Source organism: Rhyacophila brunnea, unplaced genomic scaffold (assembly GCF_057557595.1).
Source record: "Rhyacophila brunnea isolate RB1 unplaced genomic scaffold, BYU_Rbru_1.0 scaffold_3, whole genome shotgun sequence".
Taxonomy (NCBI): Eukaryota; Metazoa; Arthropoda; class Insecta; order Trichoptera; family Rhyacophilidae; genus Rhyacophila; species Rhyacophila brunnea.
In genome coordinates this window covers 56,233,063-56,249,269 of record NW_028232965.1, presented here as the reverse complement: position 1 = coordinate 56,249,269, position 16,207 = coordinate 56,233,063, and the positions used below count along the sequence as shown (strand labels likewise).

The following is a 16,207-nucleotide window of genomic DNA, read 5'->3' as shown; positions in this document are numbered from 1 at the left end:
AGTCAATCGATGTCCTTCCGCCGTAGGAAATGTAGAAGCCAGTTGGCGCGGTATCCCCCCGCGGGTTATATAGGTAAACGTAACCACCAGATGGCGTAATGGGCGGGGAGCTTCAATAAAAGTGTAAGGGTCCCACAGACGTCGATTTTATCAGATCAGAAGTAATATCATATCGTGACAGCATGACCAAATTAGGTTATCTGTCACCTTGATAGATTTTTTGGTGCCAATACGGATAGCTATATAGATTGATGGGTACGTTATTTTGTTTCACTAACTATGTTCTCATATTTTGTCTTTCTTCTATGCTGCTGCTAGCGTGATCAAGGGCATACATAAGGGAAACGGCAAATAATTTTCAACAGTAGGTGGAACAAAATTTCGCAGTCGTCGCCAATCGGAGACTGACAGTCGAGGTGTGAGCACGTCAATTTGTTTTGTGATGGCATCGGAGGAATATATTCTTAAATCGTGTAAAGATGACTAAAAAACCTTCCGAATGTGCTTGAAAAAGAAAACATGTCAATAAATATACTATCTATTATTATTACGAATATAATAATAAACATAACATTAAAAGGACGCATTTTGAATTTTTATGACAAATTATATTTCGTTCGGCTCGCGTTATTTGCACAATCCGCGCATCGCCTAGTCACGATCTTTTTAGACCATGCCCCAGCTGAAGTATAGCCTTATTTTTTCGGCGATAAGTCAAACCGTCTGGCGCAACACCTGTTTAGGTCAGGTTGATTGTCAGGCTGATTAAATCAGAGCCTTGAAGGGCTTTATATTACCTACTTAATGTAATTTGTAATTAAAATTAAACATTTTATTACAGGCGCCTACTCACGATGTTATTTTATTTAAACATTCACCATTGATTACCTACATATTCAATTTTATTATAATACTCACGATGTTATTTTATTTAAACATTAACCATTGATTACCTACATATTCAATTTTATTATAATATCGTAAAATCGATAGCATCGTGTCATTACCTGACTTAACTGAGTGTTTATGTAGATCAGGGATGGCGAACCTATAGCACGCGTGCCGCCAGTGGCACGCGAGATGATTTTGCATGGCACGCGAATGTATTATGTTGATGGGAAAAAAATAGATATCTATAATTTAAAATATTAATTAAAAATACTTTTTTTTTACAAAAAGTTTTACACATAAGTACCTACCCAAATATCATATTATATAATATAAAAAATGCGTATTTTCTTCGGTTTTTAATAATATTTTTACCAAGAATATTTTATCTATCGATGCGCAAACGGAAACGACGAAATTCATGCATAAATGACAGATCGCATTGTATACAAAATAACCGGCAGATACTCTTCAAGAATAAGCATTATAATTAATTTAAATTGCATAGATCGGTCCTTAGGTTTTATGCGTCAAACATAATAATATTATAGCACTGACCTCATCAGGCGGCGGGAGAAGCCGCGTTACGGAGAGGATGCCGCATCTGATCCGAGCATTTTTGGCGTCAATTTGTGCGTAAAGAACCAAACTAAGTAGGTATTATAAGTAATACTCAAGAACTCGATTACTATGTTTTTAGAATTTATTTAATATAATTCTTATAACTATTTTTCATTTTTTTCCTAATCGAACTACTCGAAAAACTGCTCGGCAGGTCAGACAGTCAAAAAATAATATTTGGGAATTTTTGGCACGCGTACGTAAAAAGGTACGCTAACCCTGATGTAGATACTAGGTACTTTTATAGTATTACCGGAGTGACCACTGTTTAGCAATTTATTTATTTTGCGGGGATGATCTAATGATACTAGAGCCACTTCAATGATGTCACGTATATATGAAATGTAGGTCTCGCTAATAATGATTGAAGCATTTACCAGTACGGAGTATTTATGAATAACCTTGCGTTAAATGGTTGTAACTCATTGAATAAAACCAGCATTAATCAGGGTTCGCTTAGCAGCACACTTTACGAATTTCGTAATAGTGATAATTACCATAAATTACTGCAATTTTTCATTCATAAACAAATTTCATTGATTTATTAACGTGTTTTATGCTGTTAGTTTTTTTCTTCAATCGAGTTACGTAATGAGTTGTTTGAAAAAATTGAAACATTTAAAATCATTTAAATAAAAACTTGAAATAATAAAATGAAATTTATAGTATCAATAATATCCAACTTTTTTTAATTTACCTGACACTCGGAATATACCTATAATGTACCTCCCTAAGTCATAAGTAAGTAAAAAAAACCTCATTTTTATTATGATATTAAGAGAATGATGGGAAACACAAAATTATGGTTATGCATCATTGTCAGTTCTCAGGGTGTTCGTCAAAATTAATTTAATAGGGAGGTACTTACTAATTTCACTCAACGTGTGCTTCACCCTTGAAAATAGTTGCTCACATAATAACATTAAAAGTTTACGTCGCATCATTGTTTTATTTTATTTTATTTTTTATCGTTGTCGATTTTCTGGAGCATTACTACCTGTCTTGGGGTACATGTGAACGACGGGCCATAGGCTGGACACGTCACTCTGGTATAGATTTTCCATGCCTATTGTCTGATTATAATTCACTCAAATTATGTTGGTTTTTTGAAGTTACACAAAATTATGAATGAAACATATTTTGTTGTAATGAAAAGACTTTGCAACCCTAAGACACACCATATGGAATTCGACTATTTCATTATTATTACCACGTTTTTATTAGCTCGTATTCTTGTTTTCCAGTACAAATTTTTTCTTGTTTGTCCAAGATTTGTATTGAACGATTGAAGATTTTTTAACTAACTTCCCGACTAGCTAGACATTTGAAACTTTTTGAAATATCAGAACACGACGACAATTCATTCTTTTGATACTTTTGGCCATCTTTAAGCAGAATTCATTTTCAGTTAATTCTGTTTTGCTATTTTACTTTTGCTACACTATTGTTGGTTGCTAAGGGGGTCCTAGCAACTAAATTATTAATATATGTGTGTGTTACTATGGAAATCAATATGAAATGTCAAAATGACATTTCAGTATTCTAATTTATTCAGTATTTCTATCAGGTACAAAAAAGGTATTTATTAATACATAGAATTGTCAAGTTTATATGATTCAACAGAAAATTTAAAAACGTGGTATATAAAAAGATCGTTTTTCTTGTAATTGTTTTCTATAATCTATAAAAGGTAATCAAATTTCAACGGTTTATTAAATGTTTGTATTTTCAATAAAATAATTAATGTATCTGGATCTATTGTTTTATCTTTGTACTTTCTATCTTCACCTCGATAACAGTGATTGAGAAAACGACTAATAATGTCCTATATTACCGTTTCAATATGTCTATCCTTTACTTCTCTGGCGAGCCTTAAAATGCTGGTGTTCAGCATTCCTGGCTCTTGATATCTCTGGCTATAGATCGGCCATAAAACAAAAAAACCTAACACTTACTCATAATTTTAGATAACTATGTAAATATTTTCGTAAAATCATCGAGCGCTCCGGTTCGTAAAATTTTCCATTTCGAGCGCTGATCCTGGTCCGAAATAGTAAAAGAGTTCAATTTATACCGTATTAATTATTATTATCTATGATATTATTATGTTAACGCTATTCCTAATCTTTTTAAACAACAGAAAATCTTTACAGTTTCAATTTTCATGCATCAAGTCGAGTAGACAAAAAACGGGGAAAATGTATTTTTTACAACAAACAACACATGATACTAATCTCGTAATATATCGTTACTATTTTAATATCATGTAGTGTAGAACATAGATAGTAGATATTCAAATAAATTATACCGCCAGTTTCGAAATATCGATCTAACAAATTTAAAAATGTTAAATGTATCTAATTAAAACTTTGCATTTATTTTTAGGCGCCTGTGAAAGTCAAATAAATAATACACAAAATAATTGACGAAGTGCACATCTCATAAATTCAAATTAAGCTCTAGGCGTTTCTTTTGACAGTCGGTCAAAGCGAAAAAATATAAATTAATACGGCGCTTCGTCAACCTGCCCAATCAAAATCGGCCGGACGAATAATGCATTATTATTTCCATCCCGAGGGTTTTGACAGGCGAATATTATCTTCGGCCGAGATCTCACCAAACAATAATGACTTCATTCAATTAAACAGTGTTGCAACTCGCCAGACTTATACACATTCAATTATAATCGGACCGGTTTGCGCTGCTGGTGCTAACATTTTCAGGCCTACGCTTTGTATATTTAGATTTATTTCACTGGCAGTAAAATAATTATATTTAAGCCAGGAAGATAATATCGTTCCAATGTATATTTCGTGGTATCACTGTTATCAACTGGGAATCCATTGCTGGATGAAAGTATCCCCCAGATCTTTCATCTCGATTAGTCGTCTCTACCACATACCTATATTAAATTGTATCCTTATTAAATTACTTATTACTTACTTTTATACCGTCATGTAGCCGTTTTCGTGTTATTTTTTATAGAGGATCGTGAAGAAAATATGTTATATGCAACTAGATGTTCGACATCTTGGCTGCTTCCTGATCCATTAGTTTCGTCTATGTTCTTTTTGCGGTGTTACCCAATATGCTCATTACTGTTTTATGTAGCGATTCTCTTATTTGTTTCTATTTATGGTTTATATATAAATACAGATGTAGATTGAAGCTACTAAAAGTAAGTCTAACAATGTCCAAAATTATTGAAAGTTGTTTTCAATCAATTTTGAAATGAAAGATAATTTATTCAACTAGATGAAGTTTTATTAGCTTGGCTGCAAATGTCCCAAAGTCCTCGAGTAGTTATTTGTTTCTAAGTCCCAAAGTTAGACGCAGTCAGCAATCTGAATTATTAATCTGTGGGTGAACAAGCTTGTAACACTTTGTAAAATAATTCCATCATAACACCAATAAGATAATCAATTTCCTCAAATTAATTGTCATTATCGACGTCCTCGAGCTTCTCAAGAGAAAGACGATAAATAATACTCAATTAAATTGGATTTTATAGATAATCTTGATATTATTTATCTACTAATGAATCTCAAAAAGTGCGCTAAATTTAAGCTTTCTATTTTACTATTGAGATTTTAGATTAATTTTGGAATAACCTTTACTGGCCATATGCAGGTGTTATAAATAATATTGCAACAGCAGATAAGACTTCATTTAGGATTATACTTACAAGTAATAACGAAACATAATTGTAAGCTCTTTTAACAATGGGAAGTAAGCAAACTTTTTGTCTGGTTAGTGATTTACAACTGTCGATTAGCACTAACAATGCACGACTGAGAAATATTAATGCAAAATTTATATTAACCAGATGCCATCTAAGATATCTATTTACAAGAACAATACTCATTTCAGTCTTATTTTCTTGATTGGATGAACTCAATCGAAACGGCATCCATGTTGAATATCGTTGCGAAAATTTCTGCCAAAATATTTCTTTTGTCTTCTCATTATAACAGCTTCACGAATTATTTTTTGTGCGAGCTTTCTTAGTAGTAATTTAATGAATTAATGATACAACCTACACACATCAAAAATAATCAATCACACTTCATTGCGTTTTAAATAAATACAATTACCAAGATATTATTAATGAACATATAGGTACAATGGAATACAAAACACAAACTCATCCAGTGTCCAGAAATAATATGGCTTTTATAAACTTCATAATTATTAGTATAATACATACAAGTCAATAACAGTAACTTTTCAGGATAATAATTTAAGATGTATAAACTGGTTGATAAATGTAATGCTATTGGCGTAGTAACGAAATAATTTTGCCCACTTATATGTATCTAAATCTGATTCATCATTTTATTAATTGCCGATATCAAGGAACCGAAGATTGCCAAATTCCTATGTAGGTATTCTTATGATCAAATCAATATTGTCGTTGTAATCAAAGACAATACTGATAGAATACGTCTTATGTAGGTACCCTTAATCTTAATCCCGTGTGAAACTTATGCCCCGAATATTCAACAATTTCTACAACTGAACATTTTTGACTGATACGTCGTGTGTAGGGAATCCCGTGCCAAAATTCTGATCCCGGGATTTCGGGATTACAACTTGACAATCCCGGGATCCCTGGACTAGTCCCGGAATTGACATTTTTTCCATTGTTAATATAAAAAAATATATTTACAAATAACATTGATAAAATCAATCAAAAATAAATCTAGTATAATTTATACTATTTAAGACATTTATTGTTAATATTGTATACGTTCAATCTTGGAAATACACAAGTTTGATGGAGTAAATAATATTGTAATATAAATAATAATATGAATTTAATATGATATTGCTGTTTCTGATAGTAAAGACTTAATGAATGGGTTAGCGAGATTTAAAATAGTAAAGCAAATCATGATGTACTTATGGCCTTTCCGTTTCATAAATCTAATTAGTCAGCCAAATATGAAACTGCAGTAAAACGTATGAGATCATGGTGGAATTACTTTGTTAATAGTAGGAAGCATTGTTTTTTTCAATATTTCTCATTTTTATTAATTTATGTGAAAAAATAAAATGAATCGGCAACTTACACATGGGTATAAATCAAACTTCATTCAAACTCAGTTTATTTCTAATGTATTTATTTGTTATTTAAAGTATTTTTTCTGTTATATTTTCGTATTTATTTTATTTTACATAAAAGTTGATAAAAAAATCAATCCCGAAAATTTCGGGATTATGTTTATCAATCCCGGGATTCATGGGTATCGAAAATAGCTCGGGATCCCGGGATTGGAATCCCTAGTCGTGTGTGTACGTATCATAGGTAATACTATATTATATAAATCAACTCGTAAATGCATATTTTTCTCAGCTATATATTGTATTGTACGCAGTGCATATTATTCTTGGATAATATTCATTATCTTTTAGCTTTTGAAAGGATCTCTCATTCACGCCATTCTCATTGTAAAACAAATTACAATATGACTATAATTTGAATGAAACATGTTTCATACAAAACGTGTGCACAATAATTATACTGTAGGTAATTAATTATGGTGATTTTTCTTCTAATGCCTATTATATCAATGGATCTAAAAATAAATTTAGCTATATTTATAAACTCATCGCATATTGGTGGTATTGTCCAGTGGTTGTATAATAATAATAATATATTCGATTCGAATTAGGATTGCATATAGCTGGAATATACATGTATCGCTTCACGTTTTTCTCGTGTAGTGAAAAATACAATTAAGCGCAGTTTCTGCCACGTGTTATTTAATATCAACATTTAACATTAAACTGTTTATATTTTTGATTTTTACTGTTCTTCAGCTGTGTTTTTACCGTGACTGATAAATAAGTAATTAAAGGACAGTGTCATGAAGCTGAGGCATGGTCTAAAAAGATCGTGACTACGCGACGCGCAGATTGTGCAAACGATGCGTCCGGAACAAAACATAACTTGTCATAAAAATTCAACATGCGTCCATTTAATGTTATGTTTATTGTTATATTAGTAATAATAATATATTCATTGACATGTTTTCTTTTTCGACTACATGCGTAACGTTTTTAGTCATCTTTACACGATTTAAGAATAATATATTCCTTCGACGCCATCACAAAACAAATTGACGTATTCACATCTTGATTACCTCTCTCCGATTGGCAACGAGTGCGAAATTTCGTTCCACCTATTGTTGAAAATTATTTGCCGTTTCACTGATGTATGCTCTTAACTATGCGATTGGCTGTTTTGTCAAAAGACGTGGACAGCAAATCTGATTTAGCTATCTGATTTATGTTTATATGTATCTTATTTGGAAATATTCCTACGACTCACCTTCAGATAAGACAACTGTCCCTAAATAGTTACTATATTATATTGATCATAATCGTCCAACCCCTCATGACTAAGAATCGTGGTAACTGTGATGGGGAATTCTGGATTAGCTTTCTCCGTCTTTCCTTGTAGCGGATGTTGTAGTTTTACCAGTAAATTTCTTCATATGGTCATTCCACCTTCATCATCCCATTTATTCCATGCCCCTTTTACCTGGTAAGTATTTATACCTACTGCCAAAAATAAAATAACTTTTCAAAGCTTTCTGGGTTTCGATGAACAGTGTGTTCAGAAAATCACACATTAGTACGCAGGCAAACAAAAGACAGTCTCTCATCGATGCTCAACATCGGTTATATTGATATATAGACACTATTCCAGTGTTGGCGAACTTTTTTTCGTACGCGTGCCAAAATTTCCCAAATATTATTTTTCGACTGTCTGACGTGCCAAGCAGTTTTTCATTGGGAAAGAGTTTTTTTTAATGATGATGTTCTAGATACCACTCATATAACATAGCACACATAATAGCTTTATCACTTTTTTCAATTACGCCATACATTTCGGTCCACCAATTTTGAAACTGTCTGAACAAACTGAATTACTACTACTAGATCCATCTAGTTTTTGTTTCTTTTTTGGTGCAGACATTTTTTGTGGAAAGACATCGAATTGTTTGTTAATGTAATGTGGTTCTCTACGCACAAATTGACACCAGAATTTCTCCGATCAGATGAGACATTCTCTAGCTACAGTGGTCTCAAACATTGTAAATTGATGAAAATTAGAGGTTTGCGGCGCGGCATCTCCTGCCACCTGATGGGGTTAGTGCGATAATGTTATATGTGACGCATAAAGCCTAAGGACCGACCTGTACACTTATATATTTACATTAAACGTAATGCTTATTCTTGAAGAGTATTTGCCTGTAATTTTTTATACAATGCGATCTGTCATTTATTATTATTATGTATAGGTATTTTTTCTCGTCAAATGCGTGCCATGCAAAATTATCTCGCATGCCACACGTTCGCCACCACTGCACTATTCGCACAGCATATTATTATAACTATGTAGATACAGTATTAATTCCTCTGCTGCGAATTTCAAGTAAGCGTTGGAAAATTTATTTTTTAAAACCACTTTCTGAAGGCAATTTTCACAATTATTATCGAAGTCAGATAAGTTTCTGAATGCTATGGATTATCGTATGCAATCCTAAGTTGATGTATCATATTAATTGTAATTGTCATTATACTTTCATTTATTAGATTAATGAAACTGTAATGAAATTGAAAACAAAAGTTCCTTCTAGGTTACTAATGCCAATTATAGCACAGCTATCTTAAGAAGACATAAGAATCAGTTTCGAACCGATTTGTTAGATTGCCAAAATTGTAATTCCACATTACTATTCAACTCATTGATAGTGATCTCGCATATCAATCTGTCTACAGACGAGAATAGGCTATTTGATTAATGAGAGCTTTCACAGGCACACGCCTTTCCGAGCTTCGCCATCTTAATTAGACTGTGTGAAAGCTTGATTTTATACCGGAAGATACATACCCTTATATTAATTAAAATCTATATATTTACAACATCGTAGACAATTTCGTTGGAATTAGTTGATTTAAGTTATTTATGTTAGTGCCTACCTGTATAATTACTAATATTTTCCCAGTAACACTATGTAGTTAATTAAAATAAAACACATTATATAACATGTATTCCACATAATTTAATAAAAATATCAGGATTGCCTTCGTCCGCGTAGCAGGCTATTATGTACCAACGAACAAGTGAGTTAAGACTAATTAATTAAGACTGTTCTTCTAGTGGATGAAACTGGTATTTATTATGTAGAATAAATATATATTACCTATATATTTAATTTAATTAAAATTTATATAATACCTTTTGATTATTATCGCCATTAAAGTGGGTAATAGTAGCTATTAACTTTCTTTAGTTCATTCAGGTTTTATTTTTAAAGAAGTGGTAATGTTTTCACTAAACATTTTCTTAAATTTAAAAGTATATATTATCTTCTGAAATTACTATTAATGCTACAATCTTATATAAGATTTAGTCGACATTGATGCAATCAAAAAAAATCATTGATTACATAATATTTTATGCGCATTTATCATTGTTTGATATTTAATATGGATCTAAATCTGTATTTAACTTATTCAGAAACTCTGTCTATTAAATTTCTCAAAGCTTTAGAAATGCACATTCAATATAATAATATGTACCTACATTCAACGCAGCTTTTACGATGTTTCGTTTATCAATTTTATAGTTATTATGGATCCCACATTCAGCAAGCTTCGGCATTTTTAAATATTTTGTTTTCCAAAGATTTGAAAACATGGAGTATATTTTTAGTTTCTCATAAAAATATATCTTTATAAAAATAGGCTTTTTAAAATGCATTTTTGTTATATATTATAACCACTTACATAATATACAGAAACTAATTAAATTATCTCTCTATTTAGTTATTATAATCCGTGAATTTTAGCTAAAGGGTTGCATGATAAACCTAGTAGTTAGGTATCCGTTGTAGACTGAAAAGTGAAATGCCACGTGGTGTTGTGACAAGTTTGTTTTGTCCGCGTCATGTTATCCTTTTTGAATCATTCTAGGTAGCAATGCATAGTAATGAATATTGTTGTTAGATTTTCCACAATTAATTATGCGCGGTTTGGAATATTTCCCAATCATACGAACAGCAAAATTAATAAAACTAAAGTGAAATAATTATATCCAATGAAATATTCTCATTTTTCTTACCGTACCTACCAATGTACTTACATGAGTAAAGTTGGTATTCTATGAATATTTCTATGAATGTTCACTATATATTAATTGTCGCTAACATAAATATGTAAACGATTTTTTATTTCGCTGTAAATTTCATCCATAACTATGTTGAAACGCATTTAATTGCATTGTCAAATTACATACATTTACGGACGAAAATTATTAAAATATTGAACATACATAATTTCAAAACATCTAGGGAAGATAGAGCCTACTTACTAGAAAAAAATCTTGAAATCCGAAAGAAATCCTTGTGAATAAAAATATTCGTTGAATAAAAAAAATGTTAGAAAATATTATAATGATAGGTATCCAACAAGTGTGTACAATATTATTTTGTGCAACATTATATTATCAAATAAATTCTCTCAAGTTCATATAATCCAAATAACAAATATTACCAATATGAATAATGAAGATGCATTTTTGTGTAATGTTGTGTAATATTGAATAAAAAAATAATTTAATTTATTATAACCATTAGCAAGTGCAAGGATATCATAATTAGAGTAGGATAACTCCTGATACCAGCAGACAGCTGTTTGTACACCATGCTAGTAACTTTGATTTAAATTACTAAGTTGATTGCCGTTTATTGGCACTTGAAATGCATCAGATGACGTAGTTAGTCGTATGAGTCATAAACTAATTATTGTTAGTTTAATCGATAAGAGCACTCACCCGGACAGTGAAAATTACCAATGTAAGTTCGAATCTCACTCGATTCACCCTTTTCGTAGTATGTTTGTGATGTTTTTCAAAACTATGTGTAAGAATTTCACATTTGTAAATCATGGGTTTATTCAGTTTTGAATAAAAAAATATTTTATTCATTAATATGTATGATCATATAAGTCGTAATAATAAATAAATGGTTACTTCTTTGTGACTGTGACCATAAAATTAATTGATTAATTAATTTAACAGTTTAATTAAAATATGTATATGTTTTTCTTTCTTTTTAGGATCGAGATAGCAACCTGTCGTCTCCTCTGCGGTGGGAGGATCGAAATGTGAGGAAATACCTCAACAGGCCTGAGATCTGTGAGTAAATATTTATGGCAACACTGCCATAATAACGTTTGCATTAGAAATTGGTTTCCACGTTAGATCCTCACATGTATGAGTGTTGGTTAAATTGGAATATTCTAAGCCATGTGTCCAATATTTGAACTTCGCAAGGCGACATTGAATGAAGAGAATTTGTAATAGAATTTTTTTTTTTAAATATTGTTTGTTTAAAAAAATGGGGAAATATAAAACCATCGAGATATGTATGGTGACCATATTTTCTTGGCGGAAATAGGAATGACATAATATTGTTTTTTTTTTTTTACATATTCTGTCTATTTAGTTTTCTTTCACAGTCCAGCAGGCCTATTCTGACATATCACTTAGGAGAAAAAAGAGCCAATTGTGATAAATATATCACATTTATCACGTATTCTGGTTATTAACCGTCTGAACTGTCAAAAAGCCCCTCGCTTAGCCGTGCTAACTTTGAGAGCGAGACAGAGTATGTCAATGTTACATATTGAGAATTAAGACGCAAAATCCTACTGTTTTACTGCAATCGCATTGACATGAGTAAGAAAATTGCATGTTATGTTTATATGTTTGACGTGTCAATACAAAATTCTTGTGTTCGGCTCATTACCGACTAGATGGCGCTCGTTTGGCTCTATTCGCTTGTGTTCGGTTTTATCCGCTTGTGTTCGGCATTATGAACATATCCGAATTTGACCGACATGTCTATCAACCTAAATTGTTGCCGTATTATGGATTAGAGATAGCGGCCGATAACATTTTTGTTTCTAAAATTACACGGAAGGTAAAGTGATAACAGTTAAGAATAGACCTGCAGGTTTGAGAGTTTCTTTTTTTGTTTTTCCAAAAAATATTTTCCCTCCAAAACGAGTCCATTTCTATATTTATTTTCTTCATTGATTTTCTAAAATCGTTTTTCTTCAAAATGTCATTCTCTAATATGAGTTAGGATGAATGTTGTCTCGGGTTCGAAAAAAAAGAAATGCGACTTTCAAAATAAAATATGCTTAAGACAAAATTGGGATTTTCCGAATAAAATAAATCTAAAGGACACACCATAAAGGACGAAAACTGTATTTTTGCTGTACAATTACGTGGGCCACATTTCTAATTGTAATAAACATGCCTGTTCTAAGTAAAGATTTCCATAATGCAATAAGGCTGCTTATAGATTGTCTTGGCTAATTTTCACCAACAATAATATACTCGATGTTATGTATGTATTTATATCAAGGGTCATATTACATATTACTTTAGTATATTTTGTTCAATTATGTAAATACATACATAATATTATTTCCTTTTTCTAAAAAAAATCGTTTGGTATTGTTTCACATTTCACATTAACTAGCAATATCTAAGTATGTTTTGCATGCTATGCTGACTATGCATTGGAAAGCAAGTATTATTTATAATGTTGGAATCTAACTTACAAATAATACTCATTTAAACTGTGATATCCAAGAGAGGATTGGTCTAAATTCCTCCAATCAATAATATTTATTAAACAAAGCTTATTTCTGTCACACCCATTTGAAATGAAACATAATATATTATGAACTACAAATTTATTGCATTGCTTTTTCTACAGCTCCTCTGGAGAGGTGGATTGGAGGGGTGTACGACTACGAAGCAAGGGCGTGGAAGTGGGGTGGAGAGATGCGCAAAATGAACTACCAGTCATTCTCGAGGATGCGACACCTGCAGCCAGACTCCCTCCGGTGGCATTGCGTCGCCATGGACCCCTTGATTAAATACAGGTAATTTTGATTTACTCAAATGATTTTTAGAAACACTTGTACTGTGTATTTATAATGCTATTATTTTGCCTTAAGTTAAGTAATATTTAATTGGAGCTTAATTTTCTTTTTCAATGGTTTTATGGCCATTTTCGGGCCTTGGTTTCCTCTTATCGATTTGGTTTACGGCAGGTCCCCTATTATACATGAGTGGCTTAGAAACAAAACGGCCGTTTTCATTTTCGTAAATTATTGGGGAGTCATTAAAAATGTCTTTCTAATATGTATAATTTATGATAAACTATTTTAAAATGTTTTTTATATACTTATTATTAATTTAAAATATAGTTTTGAGAAAAAATGCATATAAAAGAGATAAGGATAAGAGAGTAAGGACATTTTTATTGACTTGTAAACATTTTTTAAACATGGAAACTGCCGTTTTTGTTTCTAGAGTTCTCATAATATTGAGCAGAATCCTACCATCTTTCTTGTATAATTAATACACTCACAGTATTATTAACCTCCGATAATCGAAAACAGAATATTATTAAATACTTCCATATTTTTTAAATGTTCTACATTTTCTGTAGCATCCTTTAAAAATAGATTGTAGTCGAATATAACACGTGTACAATTTTACATCTGTATAATAAAATTGAAACGTGACTTGTATTCGTAATATTCTGCAGAATTTTATAAAACTCACCAATTCATAATTGATTTTGATTTTTTTTTTGTTCTTAGGTGGGCCCCAAGAAGCTGTGTTGAAAACAAACATTTCATCTGCCAAACAAAATTACGAAAAGTTCCCAAAGCTGATCGCAACCGACTTCGGAAAAAATGGAACCAAAACGGCAATGGTCAAAAACCGAATGAAATATCCGCACCTGACCTAAGGGACTACGACGCACTACGCAAGCAAGTTTTGATTAACAATGATCTGAATCCCAACCCCCAAATTAACTATAACCTCGACCCGAATGTTATTCAATTAGACCCTCATGGAAGTAGAGGAAATAATCCTGATGATTACATAAATAATAATGTGACTCCGAGACCAGTAATGGAAAATCCTAAATCGTATGAACCGGGATCGTTAGTTCGACCTGACAATACTGCATTTGGTCATAGACCCACGCCAAGAAGAAATGGAAACCGTGTTAATAATAGGAAAAAGAAGCCATTCCGCGGTTACAAGTGGAGCAAAGAAGATCCAGAAGCTGCCTACCTCCACAATGTTAACGCACTAAAATCCGGTAAAACAGGATTATCCAATGCTCAAATAGAGAAGCATTTACAAAGACTGGAAAGATTGCGAAAGAAAGAAGCAGCAAATAGAAAACGAAAAGAAAAAATAAGAGAAGAACAAAATAGAGAAAGAAATATTGTAAACAATGAAGAACGAGACTCAGCGCTAGCAGCACGAGTAAGTAATAAGAGAAGCAGAACTATTCTCGAAAAGAGAAAACAGAACAAGATCAGTAACAGAATAGATCCAGTTAAAAAATCTTCCCACTCCATCGAAAATGTCACCCAGAGGACTTATGTTGAAGACAATCACTTGAGTGCTCTGCATCCTAAGAATATTGTTGAGGTCCACGATTTTTCGTCTTCTTGAATAGATTAAAAGTTAACCCAGTAAACTGAAACCTGTGTCCGAATTTAATAAAGTGCTTGCCTCTTTATTATTGTCCGTTTGTTGATGTGCCGGTCAAATTAAATTTATATCGTGATTAATTCTCTCGAGAAGAATTTCATGTGATGTAAATTTTAAGATATCCAAAACGGTTTTAAATAAAGTATTTATATTTAAAGATAAAACTATTTTTGTATGTTTTATAGCTGTGTAGAATTATTACAACCCAGATCTGCTGGTATTCTTCATTATTCTTCTTTCAATCTATGAGCGTCTTTCATGAACACTCATTTTCAATGTAAGTACCTATCCTTGTAATTTCTTTTGATAATAATTATTATTGTTTATCTAAGTATTTATTTGTGTTTTAAATCTTTAGTCGCATATTCCTAAACAGAATAGGTGTTCAAGTTAAAGTATAGTGCACACATTACATACTTTTACATAGTATAAGAAATGCCAATTTATATACCCATTATAATATATGTATTTTAGTTGTTACTATAATATATAGAAATCCTTAATTTCATGCTAAGTTCTTTTACATACATTTTACTGGTGATTGTACAAAAATGTCATAATGTTTATTACTACGAGTATATACGTACATATTTTAAAGATCTTCAATTGTGTAAGTCTTTAAAAGTCAAAAATATTTTGTATTAAATTTTTCAGAACAAATTTATTTTTAAAAATTGTTTCTTCTTCACCAGTGACTAGGACTTCATTAAATTTTGTTGAAATAATAAAAATTCACAATATTCTATTAAACGTATTATTAATATCGAAAATATTTTGGTGAAATTCAAAAAAAAAAGTCAAATTTTATATAAATCAAGTGATGACGTTGGGCGATATTTTAATTTTAAAATGTTATATAACTTTACTATTACAAATACATACTGTTCTGTGTGACCATAAAAGTTATATAAGGCTTCAAGTTATGTTACCTTTTATATTATTTGTTAAATATAAACACAAATTATTGGATATCCAAAATTGTGTATACCTATCTATATTGATTCGCATTATGCGTTTGTCAATCAAGCGACATTTTATATACATATACAAAAGATTTATGGTACTTGTTTGTTTGTGTTCACAGTC

The 16,207-nt window shown here is 31.3% G+C and overlaps 1 protein-coding gene across 6 annotated transcripts in view; it reads left to right on the top strand.

Moving 5' to 3' along the window:
• The window catches only part of LOC147068591 (uncharacterized), a 147,121-nt gene extending 131,214 nt beyond the window's left edge, over positions 1–15,907 (top strand). For 5 of the 6 annotated variants that reach the window (XM_085953212.1, XM_085953210.1, XM_085953213.1 and 2 more), the window contains 3 exons: positions 11,641–11,719; positions 13,314–13,482; positions 14,209–15,901. In XM_085953212.1, coding sequence (XP_085809338.1) covers positions 11,641–11,719; positions 13,314–13,482; positions 14,209–15,082 — 1,122 coding nt within the window. In that variant the 3' untranslated portion in view covers positions 15,083–15,901. Of the gene's footprint in view, positions 1–11,640; positions 11,720–13,313; positions 13,483–14,208 lie in introns of all 6 variants that reach the window. The other variant, XM_085953208.1, reaches the window with a different exon arrangement.
• Positions 15,908–16,207: the final 300 nt, after the last annotated feature.